Source organism: Vigna unguiculata, chromosome 10, assembly GCF_037176805.1.
Source record: "Vigna unguiculata cultivar grain cowpea cultivar isolate G323 ecotype 2 chromosome 10, ASM3717680v1, whole genome shotgun sequence".
Lineage (NCBI taxonomy): Eukaryota > Viridiplantae > Streptophyta > Magnoliopsida > Fabales > Fabaceae > Vigna > Vigna unguiculata.
In genome coordinates, this window is record NC_140801.1 from 37,325,561 (window position 1) to 37,342,962 (window position 17,402).

Consider the following 17,402-nt stretch of genomic DNA (forward strand, 5'->3'; position numbering starts at 1 on the left):
TTGTAATAATAACAAAAAAATTAAATCAAATTAACAAAGATCAATTGACAAAATATGATTCCTCAAATCTACAAAGTACACTTATATCCGGTTTCTAAAGCATATAGTCTAAAAAGCATGAGAAAGAGAACTTCCTCGTTCACTGACAAAATCAATGGAACTAAAAAAGTGAATGAATTTTTATAATTATTAAGAATTAAAACAATTACAATTAAAAAAAATAACCTACTTATCTAAATAAAATTTTAAACCACTGTATATGTCCTCTAAAGATACCAAATGCTACATTTTCATATGATACAATATGCTAAATTCAATGTGAATATTCAAAATGGCTCAAACATGGTAAAAGAAAAAGTCAGACCCATGCTTGTCTGTCCTGAAATCTCTTTACTATGTTTCTTCATTTATGAATTTAATAATAATATTTACTTTCACCCATTAGATTGATTCACATGATTTGGAACTTTCAGGAACTTAACTTGATTAGATCTATAGTATAAGAGATTTCAAGTTGCTAAAAATTTGAAGTAGAAAGCATAGTAAAACAATTGAATCATCCTACCAAGCACTTCACAATGTATTTATATAGTAAAAACATATAAAAGATTACATTTGAAGAATGAAATTGAACAATTGGGGGTTATAAGGGTAGTCGTTATCACAAAACATGTTTAATTGATAGATTCTTCCTTTATTATTTATATTTTTTTTCCAAATTAATATAGAAAAAAATTATGAAAAATTGAATTATGGGATCAGTGTTATAAAAACTATGTTGAACCATTCAGTTGAAATTGTTCAATCTAAGACTGGATTATAGCAAGTCCATACCATTTGTTGGATCAGAAATGTTAAGAAACAATTATAACTGGGGTATAATAGTAGAGATGAATTCAATAATGATTAATGTAAGATCAATTGTGATAATCTGTTGGTTGAATTATCTGAAAATCTGTTGCCTTGAATATATATATGAATGTTATGAATTGAGGAATCTGTTAGAATATATGATGCATATATTCTATATTTATGTATATCTTCTCTTTTGTAACGTAGCCATTTATGATGCATATATGGTGCATATTTCTGTGCAGATTTTCTGCTAAGTGCAGATTCTGTATTAATTAGTTTCCTTCTTTATACTCTTGAATATTTGGAAAGGATTTGAATCCGTGCTGTTTTATTAGAAACGTGAGAATATATACAATATTCAAGAGTATAAAGAAGGAAACTAATTAATACAGAATCTGCACTTAGCAGAAAATCTGCACAGAAATATGCACCATATATGCATCATAAATGGCTACGTTACAAAAGAGAAGATATACATAAATATAGAATATATGCATCATATATTCTAACACACCCTCGCAGTCGAACCAGGAGGTTCACGAACGCTGAGACTGGCTCGAAAATCTTCAAATAAAAGACGAGGTAGGCCCTTCGTAAAAATATCGGTGATCTGATGACGGGAAGGAACATGTAGAACGCATATGTCGCCTTTAGCAACCTTTTCCCGGAAAAAATGAATGTCCATCTCAATATGCTTGGTACGCTGATGTTGTACCGGATTTCCTGATAAATAAATGGCACTCACATTGTCACAATAAACCAGAGTGGCTATATGAATAGGACAATGTAGCTCAAGTAATAAATTTCGGATCCAACAAGAATCAGAAACAACATTAGCTACTCCTCGATATTCAGCCTCAGTACTGGATCGTGACACAATTGGTTGTCTTTTGGATGACCAAGAGATCAAGTTGTCACCTAGAAAAACATAATAGCCGGAAGTAGAACGTCGAGTATCTGGGCATCCTCCCCAGTCAGCATCAGTATAAGAAATGAGCTTGTTGAAAGATGATTTATACAAGTGTAAACCATAAGACAAAGTACCCTGCAAATAGCGCAAAATACGCTTAAGAGCAGTCATATGCTCGTTCCTTGGATCATGCATGTGAAGACAAATTTGTTGAACTGCATAAGAGATGTCAGGTCTAGTAAAAGTAAGATATTGTAAGGCACCAGCCAAACGATGGTACTTCGTAGGATCCTCATAAGGTGAATCCTTCGATGCACTAAGTTTAGGTTTGGTGTCAACAAGAGTGGGACACGAGCTACAATTAGTCATACCAGCTCTCTCAATGATCTCTGTGGCGTACTATGTCTGAGATAAAAACATACCATTAGCATCGCGGGACACAAAAATCCCCAAAAAGAAGCTTAGAGGACCTAGATCCTTCATAGCAAACTCAGCACCCAATAGAGCCATAAAATGCAATCTCAAGCGATCAGAGGAAGCTGTAAGAATAATATCATCAACATATAACAAAATATAGGCCATATCTGATAAAGAATCTTCAAGTGAGACGAATTTGAGGACAAATTCTCTTTAAGACAGAGCGTACGATAGAAGTCTATTTCCTAAACTTCAAATGGTACGAATTTGAGGACAAATTCTCTTCAAGAAGGAGGGAATGATAGAGGACTATCCCAAAATTCCATACAAGAAGAACTTGAAGATGAACTTTTGGGTTTTCTTTTAGAAATTAGTTATGTTTTATGTTTTTGGGTTTTGAGCTTTCTTTTATAATTAGTTTATGCTTTTATGTTTTGGGCTTGGGCCTTCTTGTAGGGTTTGCAGGTTTGCTTAAACTTATGTGCCTATAAATAAAGGTACTAAAAACTGATGTAGACACTTTGAGTCATATATTGAATTTGATTTTCAATAAAGAGAGGGTTCTCTTTGTTCTTGGCTTAGGCCTCTGGTCTTATCAAAGATTAACATCTTTGTGGCGAATCTTCACTTGACTTATCAATCTGCTAGATTGTGGCGTCCTCCATCTCTGTCTTATTTCGTGTTCTTCTTTGATTTATTCGTGTCGTGCCTCTTGAGGATTCAAATTCAGAAACGATCATACTCTTTCCTGGAAAGGATCGTATCATCTAGTATCTAGAGCAAGGTTCTGGTTTGAATTTCCTCTTCTATGTTATTTTTTTGTCATATGAAAAAAAAACTACAATTTGTCAATGTCTGCTTGTTCTGTGTTTTGTTTTAGATTTTGTTTGTTTCGTTTGTAAGGAGTAAAACCCTTAAGGTTGTTTCCAATTTGGTTGAATTTTTTTTTCTTTTCTGTTCTTTATTTAAATTGTGTATTTCTACATTTGATTCGTGGAAATTATTTATTTTTGTGTTTGGGATGTGCAAGTACACTTACTTTTGATTTACATGAGTATGAGGATTTGAAGGATCAATTGTTTAAGTTTGTTTTTTTTCTTTTTTTAAACTGCAAAAAGAAAAATATTGTGGATCAAGTCAGAAGGAAACAAATATATATTGAAAAAAAAAGAGGATCCAAAAAAAAATGAGGAGTTCAACACAACTTTTATTGCAATTTTATTTCTGGTTTATTGATATTTACTTGCAATCAGTCTTTCTCTTAGAGTCTCCGTGTTGTCTCATTTAAATATCTTTGGTAGTCCTATTATTTTCTAATTTTAATTTTCTTGTTTTGTGTCTTTACAATTCCTTGAAGTTTTGTCTAGTGTTTTGAATCTTCTTTGTCCTCTTAAGTCAAGATTTAGATCTCGCAACTTTCTTCACATTGTTTGTTCACTCTTTCCTTAAGCTACTGGAGTTCTTTGCCAAGCACTAAAGGGAATTTGAGTGGTAAAAGGCAAGAGAGTACATTCAAGAAAAAGCCTATATGTGTGATACATGAGTGGAAAATTGAGTGAAACACTTAGTACAGTGGTGAGGTCAAAAAAAAAATATTATTGCTAACATTTTCTTGCAGGATATGACTTCTTCCTAGAATAGTGATCCTGTCTCACCTAAGACTGCAACAATCATGGTTGCACTTGATAAGCTCACATTACAAATGAATCAAATGCAACAACACAATCAACAACAGTTCAAAAGGCTCCAAAAGTCTAATGAAGATGTGAGCGTGAGATTAGAGGGGGCAGAGAGAAGAAGAAGGAGACATGATGATTCAGACCATTCTTCTCATAATGATGAAGCAAAACATGTTGTTAGGCCACGGAGAGGCCAAAGACGAGAGGTATTTGGGAACCACATGCTTAGGAGGGATAATGATGAGGAGGAGCATGGTTTTAGGCCAAGGCAAGGCCAAAGACGAGAGGAGTTCGAGAACCACACACCTCGAAGAGATAAGATGTGGAGGAAGATTATAATTCCTAAATTTAATGGAGCTAATGACCCGGAAGCCTACCTGGCATGGGAAATGAATCTTGACCAAATCTTCAACTCTTACGATTATGAAGATGATGATAAGGTGCTTATGGCTTCCTTGGAGTTTGACGGCTATGCTATGAATTGGTGGAATCAAATCACCGTGGACATAGCTAGAAGAAGGCGATTGCCAATTTCTACATGGGAGCAATTAAAGGTAGCTATGAAGGAAAGATTTGTGCTTCCTTATTATAAAAAAGAGATCTTCAACAAATTACAAAGAGTTACATAGGGAAATAAGAGTGTTGAAGAGTATGTTCAAGAGATGGAGGTCACCTTGATGAAAGCTGAAGTGGAAGAAACACATATGGCTACAATGGCTAGATTCTTGAATGGATTAAATAGGGAGATTCAAGATGTGGTGGAAATGCACCATTATGAGACCTTGGAAGATCTTATTCACCAAGCCACCAGAGTGGAACAACAGCTCAAGAGACGAAGCGCCTATAGGAAGTCATCCACCTCATGGAGAGATACGGAGAAATATAAGAAGGAGGAAGCTACTTCTACCATTCCTAAATCTTAGGAGAAGGAGTCCTCAAATGGTAAAGTAACTTCTCAAGCTAGTAATAATGATTCTTCACGTTCTAGTGCAATAAAATGTTTTAAATGTTTGGGTAGAGGACATATCGCAGCAGAATGTCCCAACAGAAGAACTATGATGTTGTTGGCGAATGGTGAGTACATTAGTGAGCATTCCGCGGGTGAATCATCTGAATCATCTAGTAGTGATGAGGAGGAAAAGGAGTGTGAAGTCCCCCCTGTGGATGGAGATCTCTTGATGGTTAGGCGGTTGTTGGGTAGTATGAATAAAGAGGAAGATGAGACCCAAAGAAGAAATATTTTCCATTCTAGATGTATGGTTAAAGGAAAGGTGTGTTCACTCATCATTGATGGAGGAAGTTGTACAAATGTAGCTAGTAAACGGCTAGTGGAAAAGCTTGGTTTGGTGACATCTATGCACCCTAGTCCTTATACTTTGCAATGGTTGAGTGAGGATGGAGAATTGGTGGTAGATAAGTAGGTAAACATTGCTTTCTCTATCGGTAAATATGTCGATGAGGTAGTATGTGATGTGGTACCTATGGAGGCGAGTCACTTATTGTTGGGGAGGCCTTGGCAATATGATAGAAAGGTAACCCATGATGGTCTAACCAATAAGTATTCTTTCCTGTTTAAGGGGCAGAAGGTGTCCCTAACACCTTTATCTCTTAGAGAAGTTTGTGAGGATCAAATTAAGATGAGAGTGAGAAGAGAGCAAGAGAGAAAAGAAGGAAGAGAGAAAATTCCAGAAAAAGGCAAGAAAAAGGAAGGTAAAAAAATAAGGAGTGATAAAAGCCTTTTATTGAGAGAAAAAGAAATAAACAAAGTGTTGGTTAAGAAACAACTCTTATATTTGCTTATGCCTAACAATATTTGTCTCTCTTCTGTGCAAGCTTATTTGTCTTTAAGTATGACGCAACTTCTCAAAAAGTATGATGATGTCTTTCCTAAAGACATCCCTCATGGTTTACCTCCTAAAATGGGTACTGAGTATAATATGGATCTCATTCAGGGTGCATCCCTTCCTAATAGGCTAACCTATAGGAGTAACACAGAAGAAACTAAAGAGATACAGAAGCATGAGGCGCAACTTATGGACAAAGGATCGATTCAGGAAAGTTTGAGTCCCTGTGCTATTCTAGTCATTCTGGTACCTATGAAAGATAGATTGGGGTCGATGTGCAATACTTGCAGGGCCATCAAATATATCATTATAAGTTGCGTATTTGACCCGGGAGGACCTTTCAGAATTCGGGTCGAATTCTCTCCAAATATGGGAGATTGATAAAGAATCTTCAAGTGAGACGAATTTGAGGACAAATTCTCTTTAAGACAGAGGGTACGATAGAAGTCTATTTCCTAAACTTCAAGTGGTACGAATTTGAGGACAAATTCTCTTCAAGAAGGAGGGAATGATAGATGACTATCCCAAGATTCCATACAAGAAGAACTTGAAGATGAACTTTTGGGTTTTCTTTTAGAAATTAGTTATGTTTTATGTTTTTGGGTTTTGAGCTTTCTTTTATAATTAGTTTATGCTTTTATGTTTTGCGCTTGGGCCTTCTTGTAGGGTTTGCAGGTTTGCTTAAACCTATGTGCCTATAAATAAAGGTACTAAAAACTGATGTAGACACTTTGAGTCATATATTGAATTTGATTTTCATTAAAGAGAGGGTTCTCTTTGTTCTTGGCTTAGGCCTCTGGTTCTTATCAAAGATTAACATCTTTGTGGCGAATCTTCACTTGACTTATCAATCTGCTAGATAGTGGCGTCCTCCATCTCTATCTTATTCCGCGTTTTTCTCTGATTTATTCGTGTCGTGCCTCTTGAGGATTCAAATTCAGAAACGATCATACTCTTTCCTGGATAGGATCGTATCAATATCCAAGCCGTGATTGTAAATAAATAATGAGTGATCAGATTTACTGTGAGAAAAACCAATGGTGGTAACAAAATCTGCAAATCGCTGATACCAGGCTCGCGGGGCCTGTTTAAGTCCATAGAGAGATTTCTTTAGTAAACACACATGATCAGGGCGACTTTTGTCGCGGAAACCCATGGGCTGATGCATATAAACTGTCTCGTTAAGATAACCATGTAAGAAAGCATTCTTGACATCTAACAAGTGAATGATCCTGGGAAATAGCAATGCTAAGGACAGTGCGAATAGTAGCCGGTTTGACAATCAGACTAAAAGTCTCATCACAATCAACACCTGGCTGCTGTGTTTTCCCATCACCTACAAGACAGGCTTTATTGCGCTCAAAAGAACCATCAGAGTTGCGTTTATGTCTAAAAATCCACATTGACCTGATTACATTCACATCCGGTGGCCTAGGTACCAATTCCCATGTTTTATTAGCAATAAGAGCATTAAATTCATCTAACATTGCAATTTTCCAATTCGGGTCACGAATAGCACTAGCGGGACCTTTGGGTGAGTGAGATATAGTAGTGGTAGTCATGGCAGAAAAATTAGAAAAATATTTTCAATTTGCTTTGTAGATTCCATTTTAAGCTCTAGTGGTCATTGGATGAGGGGTAGGTCCTAGCAACGGTGTGGGAATGGGTGTAGGCCAGTTTGGGGAGGATTGATGGTCTTGTTGGTGGATAAGCCTAGTGGGCATAGGGAAAGAAGGGGGCGAACCAGGGTGATGGTCAGGAGCAGGCAATGTGATAGTACCGAGTGTAGGAAGTGGGCTTGATGAAGGTGGCCCAGCTGTAGAGTGAGGAGGCGGAGGTGGGCCGGAGGAAGGTGGCCCAATAAATGAGAGGGGGGTCTGAGGGGGTTCGGTTGATGCCACAAGTCTAGGAGGGGAAGGTGGGTCAGCTTGGTGCGCCAAATTGGGAGGAGTAATGCTTTGGTGGTGCAACTGATGAAAAATGGGATTAAAATCCAGAAAATTATAGTCATCTTTGTGAGGGGAGGGAATCTTAGAGAAAGGGAAAACCGTTTCAACAAATTTCACAGGACGACAAATAATAATTTTTTCACTTGACATGGCATAGCATTTTGAACCTCTGTGATTTGGGGCGGGACCAAGATAGACACAAGGAATGGATCTTTCTTGCAATTTGTGAATAGAAGTGGACGGGAAGAGAGGAAAACATAGGCAATTGAAGACGTGTAAGTCCGAGTAGATGGGGTCACATTGATATAAAATTTGAGTAGGAGACATAAAACTGAGACCTTGGTTCGAAGAATGTTGAGGTAGTGTGCGACATAGAAGCATAAAATGGTAACTTTGAATGTTTCTCGAGAGGACATGAGGAACAAAAAGTTTTACAAGCCTTATTACAATCAATAAAATTTTTGCTACTAAGGGATCTAAGAACAGCATCACCAGGATGGCCTAGGTGAGTATGCCAAAGATCGGATGAAACAGTAGCAAAGGCTGAATTATTGACTGGAGGAGTGGCTGGAGTGTTTGAAACGAGAGGGTAAAGGTCACCGGTACTGTCACATCGCATTAGTTTGGCTCCCGTCTGTAAGTCATTCACAGAAAAACCAAGGGGATCAAAAGCAACGGAAACCGAATTATCAGTGGTGAATTTACAGACAAATATCAAATTTTTAATCAATTTAGGAGCTTGTAAGACATTGTTCAAGTGAAAGGGAGGGTAAGGGGATGGTAACATAGTACTGGAGTGACCAACAATTGGAACCAAATGTCCACTACCCACAACAATGTTATGATGTTTAATGCTCGAATTGAAATAAGAAGAAAAAATACCTTGGTCCGCAGACATGTGAGATGTAGCGTTGGTGTCCATATAGAAATTCCCATCCGGTTGAGAGAAAGATAGAGCATGCATTACTGCTTCAATGTCCGTGGGTGTGTATCTAGTGGATGGTGCTACTACATTGTACACCTGGGGACACGAACCCAAGACCCCTGGACTAGATTGGCGTGGCCCAGTAGTAGTGGCAGCAATATTTTTCGGTGCCCAGGAGGAAGCAGGATATGGGCATGGAGGCGGGTTTGGCCACTGAGCCAACCAAGGAGCCCAGGCGGCCCATGGCTGTTGCTGCCAATTAAATGGCCCGGGTTCAGATTGTGGTAGGGTCCCTTGCCCATTGTTATTGTGGCTTTTCCTAGAAACCTTGGAGGTGGACTTTTTGTGCTTATTTCCTTTGGAAATCTGATGAGATGAGGCAGAGAAGGCAACAATGTTGGTGTCTATATTGTGGTGGCTGTCAGTGTTCGTGAGGAGAGCGGCTTGAGAGCGGTTGTTGGAGTTTCCTTCCTTTGCCAAGCAGTTTTTAATGGTCCGCTCCGCTAGCTTGAGTCGAGATCGGCAACTCGCAAACGAAGGTAATGGTTCTTGATTTTGGATGATATCCACTGTCCGGGCATAGGCTTCAGGCAGCCCTACCGTGAGTTTAAGACCCAATCTGCTGTTGGTGAGAGGGGCATCAACATCGGCAAGTCGATCAGCCAACGACTTGATGTGATTACAGTAGGTATCAATCGACGAAAAATTCTCGAAATTAAGGTCCGCAAGTTCCTCTTCAAGATGAGTGGCCCAAGAAACCTTGTTGTCCTGAAACATAGATTCGAGACGAGCCTATGCCCCTTGAGCCGTGTCGTCTTTGAGCAATATAGCGTGAAGGAGATCAATGGAGATAGTCCCATAGATCCATCGAAGCACCGCAGCATCGAGACGCTTCCATAAAGTAGGGTTTGCGGCATAGGAGGCTACCTCGTTGGCTTCCGTAGGAGAGATGATGTGATGATGTAAATCATGAACCCTAACAAGGACCGTGAATAAAGCCTCCCAAGAGTGATACATGCCATGCTCCGCATCCAATGTTATGGGAATGAGGGACTTAACACTGGTGATAGTCAAAGCAGGATGAAATTTGGGTTGATTGGCCATTAGAAAAAAATGCAGCGGAAAAAGAAAAGTGGGGTGGAGAGGTGGTTGTTAAGGATTTAGGATCAAAACTAATCTGATACCATGAAAGGATTTGAATCCGTGCTGTTTTATTAGAAACGTGAGAATATATACAATATTCAAGAGTATAAAGAAGGAAACTAATTAATACAGAATCTGCACTTAGCAGAAAATCTGCACAGAAATATGCACCATATATGCATCATAAATGGCTACGTTACAAAAGAGAAGATATACATAAATATAGAATATATGCATCATATATTCTAACAGAATCATAACATTTGGGTTGATTATGCACACCAAAACCCGGAAAGGATAACACTAATAATAAAACCTTATCCCATGGGTAAAATTAGTTATATAGATTACATAATCAAATCAGTTCCATAAAAAATAAAGACTCTTGCATAAATATCAAACATTGATCATTCATCATTCACAAAGAACATGAATAGTGTATAAATAATTTAAAAAACCAAGGATCATGTTAGATTAAATTATATTTCAAATGTCCAACTAAGTGGAACTATATCAGATTATGTTTTAATCTCTTCTTTTACATTTAGACTTGGTGAAAAAATTTAGAACTTTGTTAAAAATAAAGATTTCAATGATTTATTAAACATATTTGTAATATTTGAAGAACCTGGTGTATTAATACTTTGGGAACAAATTTGTGGAGAATCAACCGGCTTCTTCTTCTTCCTCCATCTTTTGATTCATTTTTTCCATTCTATTCAAAGACATATGCATTTTAATTTTGAGAACATTCAGAATGAATCAACAAAGTAAACATGATTATACCTCTAGTTTGAAGCTTTTGAGGAAGTTGATTTAGAACTATATTTGTTTCTGTATTGTTTTTATTCATATTTGTGTTTTTTGTTTTGTTTTGAAGAACAAATATCACAATGTTATAAAAGTATACATGATGAGATACAACAAATAACATTGAGATAGATAATTGTTACTCTTATTGTCTAACTTTTTAGTAGGAATCATCATTCTGGTAATTTTTGCTTTTTCACGATTACTTTCATCCATAACATAATGACGCTTGATAGAATGTCAATATCAAAGATATAAAATAATGTTTTCTGAGTAGAAAATTGGAAGAATTTACTTTTGTGTACATTTTCCAGTAGTATTTGTTTGTATGACATTTTCATTTTTTTTAAAGAACAATTATGTATCCTTATTTTCAAATATTTATGATATGAATATTTAATTGTTTTTTATTAAATTTGAACCTTATTGCACTAAAATGTAGAATCATAAATAATGAACACCATCATTTTTCATAATATATACCCAAATGGAAAGTCATATTTCCATTTGTTGTTTTGCATGTAAATGAGTGGTTTCTTTGATGTAAAAGACTACAATTCCCACTTTTCTGTTCAATATATTATACATTGTACAATTTCGTTCAAAAAGCACATGAAAAGAATGAACTATTTTAAAACTATTTGACAGACAATATTTTTGATGAAAAAATTGACCATATATTGTATATGAAAAATTTACAAAATATGGCTACAACAACCTCACATTATATATAAGGAACTTTTTTCCATTTCATATATGAATTTTAGTTATTTTTCAACCACAATAAATGAACAAATTTTAAACAACATTAACTAATACATTAGTTATAACAAAAAATTAAATATAGTATCTTTAATTCAAATGAATTAGTATAAATTAAAATTGATGTTGAATGATAGTTAACTAAACTTGATTTCGGTTAATCTTATCATATAAATATCTTAATATATATTTTCAAAAGTCATTTTTATATTTCAATTAAATAAAAATACCTTAATATATATTTTTAAAGATCACTTTTATATTTCAGAATTAAATAAAAGTCAATGTTTTAAAAAGTTTAAGAGTTATCAAAGTAAATGATATATTCAATAGATGTCAAAATCAATTCAATAGGATAACTTTTATAAAGAATTATAAACATAAAATTATTTATCACTGAATATTCAATAAGATGTCAAAATCAAATTTTCAAACAAACGTGTTATATTTGAATAGATAAAACAATATAAAATATGTAACCTAACACAATACATACATAATTATATAAAGTAAATATCATCATAATTGTTTCATATCAATTGTCAAACATAATCTTCCCATATTTGGTCTTCCAAAATATTACAATGTTGTCTAAGGTAGGATGACCACAATTTGGTAAACATTTCACATATAAGGTAAACATATTGTTGATTCTGTTGTCATGTCTACTTCAAAGAATACTGGTCACCTTCGACCAATATGTTCTTAAAAACAAAGTCCTTCCACACTCTATCAATTTGTATTAGAATAATCATAATAATTGGTATTTCATTGTTATTTATTTATTTGATATTATTTGACTTTATAAAATTTCATCGACATCTCATTCAAAAGTAAAAATTGAACAATAAAATGTCAATTCCCAAACCAAATAGATACTTTGCATAAAAATAATGTAAATCGAAATGAACATAAATAAATCTTTTGAATAAACTACTCATAATGAACACAGTTTTGAATTCTTTAAAATCCAAATAAAGTTTTCAATTTGTATCTCATTTTAATTAAATTAATTGGATAGAAGTTTAAACTTTAAGAATATGAATTATATATTTAAGATCTTACTATATGTGATCAATATCTGATGAATAACTTTAGGCCACAAATGAAAAAGCTTATGAGCAATAAAATTTTATTGACACATGGCTCATTCACACAAATACGAAGTCAACTATCCAGGACATAACTCTTCACTCATATATGATGTAATTGTAGAAAACATCATTGCCTCGTTATAGCCGGTTGAATTCAAATACAAACAACAAGAAATATATGGGAAATATATGGATGTGTAGTCAGTAGGTTTTGGAGAAAATTTATATGAACTTTGAGAGAGAAATAAATTCAATTTCGCATGTAAGTACATAACTTAGCCTATTTAAAAAGTAGTAGTAAAAGTTTTAACAAAATATAATTAAATAATTTTTTATGTAAATAATAATATTAAAAAAGATAATAATATTATTAATAGTAGCAATATTTACTTTTAATTATCAATAATAAAGAATGATATTAACAATAAATAATATTATTAATGGATGGTATTAATAATACTAATTAATAATTTTATTAATCTTAATTAAATATTAAATATTTAATAAAATTAATAATTAGAGAAAAAAGGTTTGGACAATTATAAATGTGGACTAAAATTATAATAGTATTCATAATTATATTGGTTGTAGATAAAATTTTCGGAAATTTGATGTTTTATATTTTTTTTTGTTTAATATTATGCATTCAAATGGTGTTGTCAAAAGAAAGAAAAAAAAAAACAAATTTTCAATTTCTTAACACTACTATAAGAGGTCTTCCAAAATTACTGCAAGATACTTTTTGATGCTTTTTCCAACAATTACCTCTTCAAAGATGAAGAAACTTTTCCATCTTTCAAGAATCTTTTATCATCAGAGTTCACAACCATAATTATAAGCAAAGTAATGAAAAAACCATGTCCTTCCAACACGTCTTTTTTATTCATTATGACAAATGAAATCTGTGTATAATAACTTAACTTATTGTATATATTTATTGTATTGAAAAAGCTTTAATTTTGATATTGAATGGATTAATTACAATTTTTGTACCTAACATTTTTGCAATTTTAGAATGGGTATGTTGTTAATAGAATAACAACTACATCTGTTGTTTTATTTGTATTAGTACATCAATAATGTACATCACTCCTGCTCAAAGCTGCAACATATTTTGGATTAATACATCAATGCAAAGTAGGAAAGTTGATATTAATATTTCAACAAAAAATAATAGAGATTTTATTTATTTCTTATTAAACCTCAACATCGCAAAGAATAAATAACTCATAGGCTTTCTTTAGAAAGTTGATTTCTCCTCTTTCCTAATAGTAAACTTATATGAAGTCGATTGAACTTAACAACTTTCACCACAAAAAACATTAAATAAACTAACACCACCAAATAAATGATAAGTAACATAAAATAAAATATTGTTGTTACCTAATATGTTCCCTTTTATTATTGTATTTCATCAATCAATATCATTCATATTTGTAAAACTTAATGACACTAAAACTAAAACCACATTAAATATGTTAAAGGAAGAATAATAGGCAAAATATTTGTAATTTTAATGGCATTGGTGTAGTTGGCAACATAGGTATGAATGTTATGCGGATAAAATGAAAAGGCAACAAAATCACATAAAATGGGAAGCCAAACATAGGCATAACAAAATCAACCTCTGCCATAAAGAATAGAAAACAATGTACTCAAATTATAGAACAAATGTATGCCAAAAACCAAAAAACAACCATATGAAAACATAGATTCTATAGGTATTAATGTTGTGCGGATAAAATGAAAAGACAACAAAATCACATAAATGTGAAGCCAAACATAGGCATAACAAAATCAACCACTACCATAAAGAATAGAAAACAATGTAGTCAAATTATACAACAAATGCATGCCAAAAACCAAAAAACAACCATATGAAAATAGAGATTCTAAAGATTAGAAATCAGAAATGAAAAACCAAAATAAAACTTGAAAAGGGAAAATAAAGACCTTAGGTTACAAATCAAGGTGATACCGAGATATTTTCTCAGCAAAACCAATTGAAGACAATAAAAAAGGAAGAGAAAAAAAGAAATCAAAATACCAGTGTTAGAAATGAGGCCAACAAAGAATTGCAACAAATGCTACTAAATGCAAACTTTGCAAATGCATGAAGAGATTAAAAAAAAGATTTTTGATAAAAGGTTGACTTGGCTTAAAAGGTGTAACCGTGAACATTTGGAATGGTAGGATGCATTCTGAAACTATTGAAGGTAATAAAGTGGTAGAAGCTTTAAGAAGAAAGTAATCAATGTTAAATATCAAACCTTTTAAAATGCTTCTGATTAACAGAGACCTTTGGCCTCTTCATACTTCTCCTACTTTTTTTCAAAGATTTCTTGTACCTCAATTCAATTCAGATTTGTTTTTTTCTATCTGCACTACACAAAGCCAACAATACATTAAAATCATTGAATTCAAGTGAAACTAACAAAAGAAGTGAGAAAAAAAGAGGAGAATTATTGTAATAATAATTTGGTTTTACCTCATTCCATTAACCTTTCATCAATAACCAAACAAAAATCTAAAGTGGAGAAGGCCTTTTCTTCCCACAGCCTACTTTCTTCTTCTTATCTTTTTCATTTCATTATAATAAGAAGATAGAAGAAACACTCACGTACAAAAAAAAACAAAACACGAGAATAATAAAAATTAAAACTTTTAAAAAAATAGAGAAGTGATCTTCATCTTTCTGTTTTAAGCGTTAAACTTTCTAAAAATCAAACCTTTTAGAGATATTTATCTTTTTCAGTGTTGATTTTGGACTGCAAGAGCTCTTTGATTTTCTCCTTCCTGAAAATTTTCCGAATCCCAAAAACAAAAGTAAAGTTAAGATGTTCTAAAATTAAAAATCACATGTATCCTAAGATGTCCTGAAAAAAAAGTCACATACATCCGGAACAAATCACAATGAATTAAATGAAAATGAAAATATTCAAAAAAAAAAAACAAAGACATATTATGCAATAAAAAAGGAAAAGAAAATGAAAGAGAAAAGAGAGGAAGGAGAAGACAGAGAATAATAAAAATTAAACCTTTTGAAAAAATAGAGAAATGATCTTCATCTTTCTGTTTTAAACCTCAAACTTTTTAAAAATCAAACCTTTTAAAGATATTTATCTTTTTCAGTCTTGATTTTGGACTTCAAAGCTCTTTGATAGATCTTCGTCACTCTGTTTGATAGCGTGATGTTCGGTGAAGGTATCCAGGCACCAAAAACAAACAACGTAAATCAAGAACAAAAAAAACATAAAAGCAATAATTGGTGAAGGCATAACCAAAACCTGATCTTTGGACTTAAAGACTTCTCCGGTCTTCTTTGTTAGTGAAGACATAAGCCCAAAAAAAAAACAATCTACAAAAAAAATACAGAAACAAAAAAAACCAAAACCTGACCAAGTAGTGTTAGAATAACCAAAAAATAAACAAAAATGAAGTTGGAAAATACATAAAAGTAATCATCTACACAAAAAAATCAAAACCTTACGAAGTAGTGGTCGAAGAACTGAAAAATAAACAAAAACGAAGTTGGAAATTACATAAAAATAATCACTACATAAAAAAAACTATAACCTTACCATAACCTTACCAAGTAGTGGTCGAATAAGCCAATGGTGAAAACATATTGTGATAACAATCACTGAAATGATAGAAAAAAAAAACATTTAGGGTTTAAAATTGAAAAAGGTTTGAGTTGGGTATTTGAGAGATGAAAAGTGAAGAGATGAAAATAGAGAGTAGGATTCGAAGAAGAAATGATAAAGAAATGGTAAGGTTTGAGGCGACAGAGAGGTGGAGAGTGAGAAAGAGATGGTAGGGTTTGAGAGATGGAAAGTGAAGAGACTTTTAGAAAAAAGTGAGAGAGGTGGAAAGTGACAAAGAGATGGAAAGTGAATATGCATACGTGGCAAGCTGAGGAAAAGACACGTGTAAGAAATACTTAAAGAAGTAAATTTTTTTTTGAATTTTCAAATGGAAGATTGATTGAGAAGATGCCACGTGTAGAAATTTGCTTTTTGTGATCCTTTCAATTGTATTATAAATAGATTATTTTAAATTATTTGATCGTATTTACGTATTATTGGTTAATTTGAGCTAAATTGTGATAAAATTATAGATAGGTAATTAGAAAACAACTTTTTCTCATCTCTTCATGGTAATAACATCGTGGAATGTGTGTAAAATTCCTTTAAAAATGAAAATATAGAAATCACTGAATCAAGGGTGCAAGGTTGGGTCTTTTGGGAAATTTTTTAGTGGTTTTAAGATACAAGGGATACGAGAGATATAAAAGACATATATTGTACAAAGAAACTTATTATTTTATTTATGTAATATTATATATATATATATATATATATATATATATATATATATATATATATATATATATTAAAATTTAACATAATATCAAATATTAAATATTTACAAAATCTAAATATTTATCTTTTAAATCTAAATAATAATTAATTTTTAAATTGAAAAATATTTTTAAAACTGAAATATTTACAAAACATTTCTTTAAACATTTTTTCTCGCTTAGTATTTGTTTACTTCAATTTCAAATCTGGTTCTTGATTTTCCCTTCTTTTTTTCTTTTCTCTTTTCTTCTATGGACCATATCCTCATTCAATTTAACATTCTTCATTTTATTTTTTCTTCTATCACCATCTTTTATTTTGTCGATTATGAATTTTATGATAGTGACATTTGACCTTTGATGAATATTAGAATGTGGGTCTCCACAAACTTTCTTCACTTGAACATCATACTTCTTCAAGAGATATTCATATTTTTTTTTTCTTTTTATCCTTCTTGGTGGTCTCCTCCCCAAGCTAGGAAGATCAAAAGCATGAAGATAAGTTCAAGGTGGTGTGGTGCGCAAAAGCAATGGAAGAATGGGTGGAGATAACTCTTGGTTTAGGTGTGTAAGTGGTGGAAAAGTTGATGTTTAATGCTCTCATGAGAGGTTAGACCAACTCTAGAGGAAGGTGGGCTAGAGGAGACCACA

At 33.0% G+C, this 17,402-nt stretch overlaps 1 protein-coding gene and 1 pseudogene across 1 annotated transcript; one reads left to right on the forward strand and one right to left on the reverse strand.

Annotated features, from left to right (window-relative positions):
• The first annotated feature begins 4,574 nt into the window (after positions 1-4,574).
• On the forward strand, positions 4,575-6,086 carry LOC146882498 (uncharacterized; annotated as a pseudogene).
• A 1,863-nt stretch (positions 6,087-7,949) lies between these two features.
• On the reverse strand, positions 7,950-9,356 carry LOC146882499 (uncharacterized). The gene has a single exon (XM_085667433.1). It carries the CDS (start codon positions 9,354-9,356, stop codon positions 7,950-7,952), a length of 1,407 nt encoding a protein of 468 aa, XP_085523559.1.
• Between the last annotated feature and the right edge of the window lie 8,046 nt (positions 9,357-17,402).

Excerpts from the sequence above, each read along its gene's own strand:
- LOC146882499 (XM_085667433.1), bottom strand. The coding sequence starts at position 9,356 with ATGTTTCAGGACAACAAGGTTTCTTGGGCCACTCATCTTGAAGAGGAA.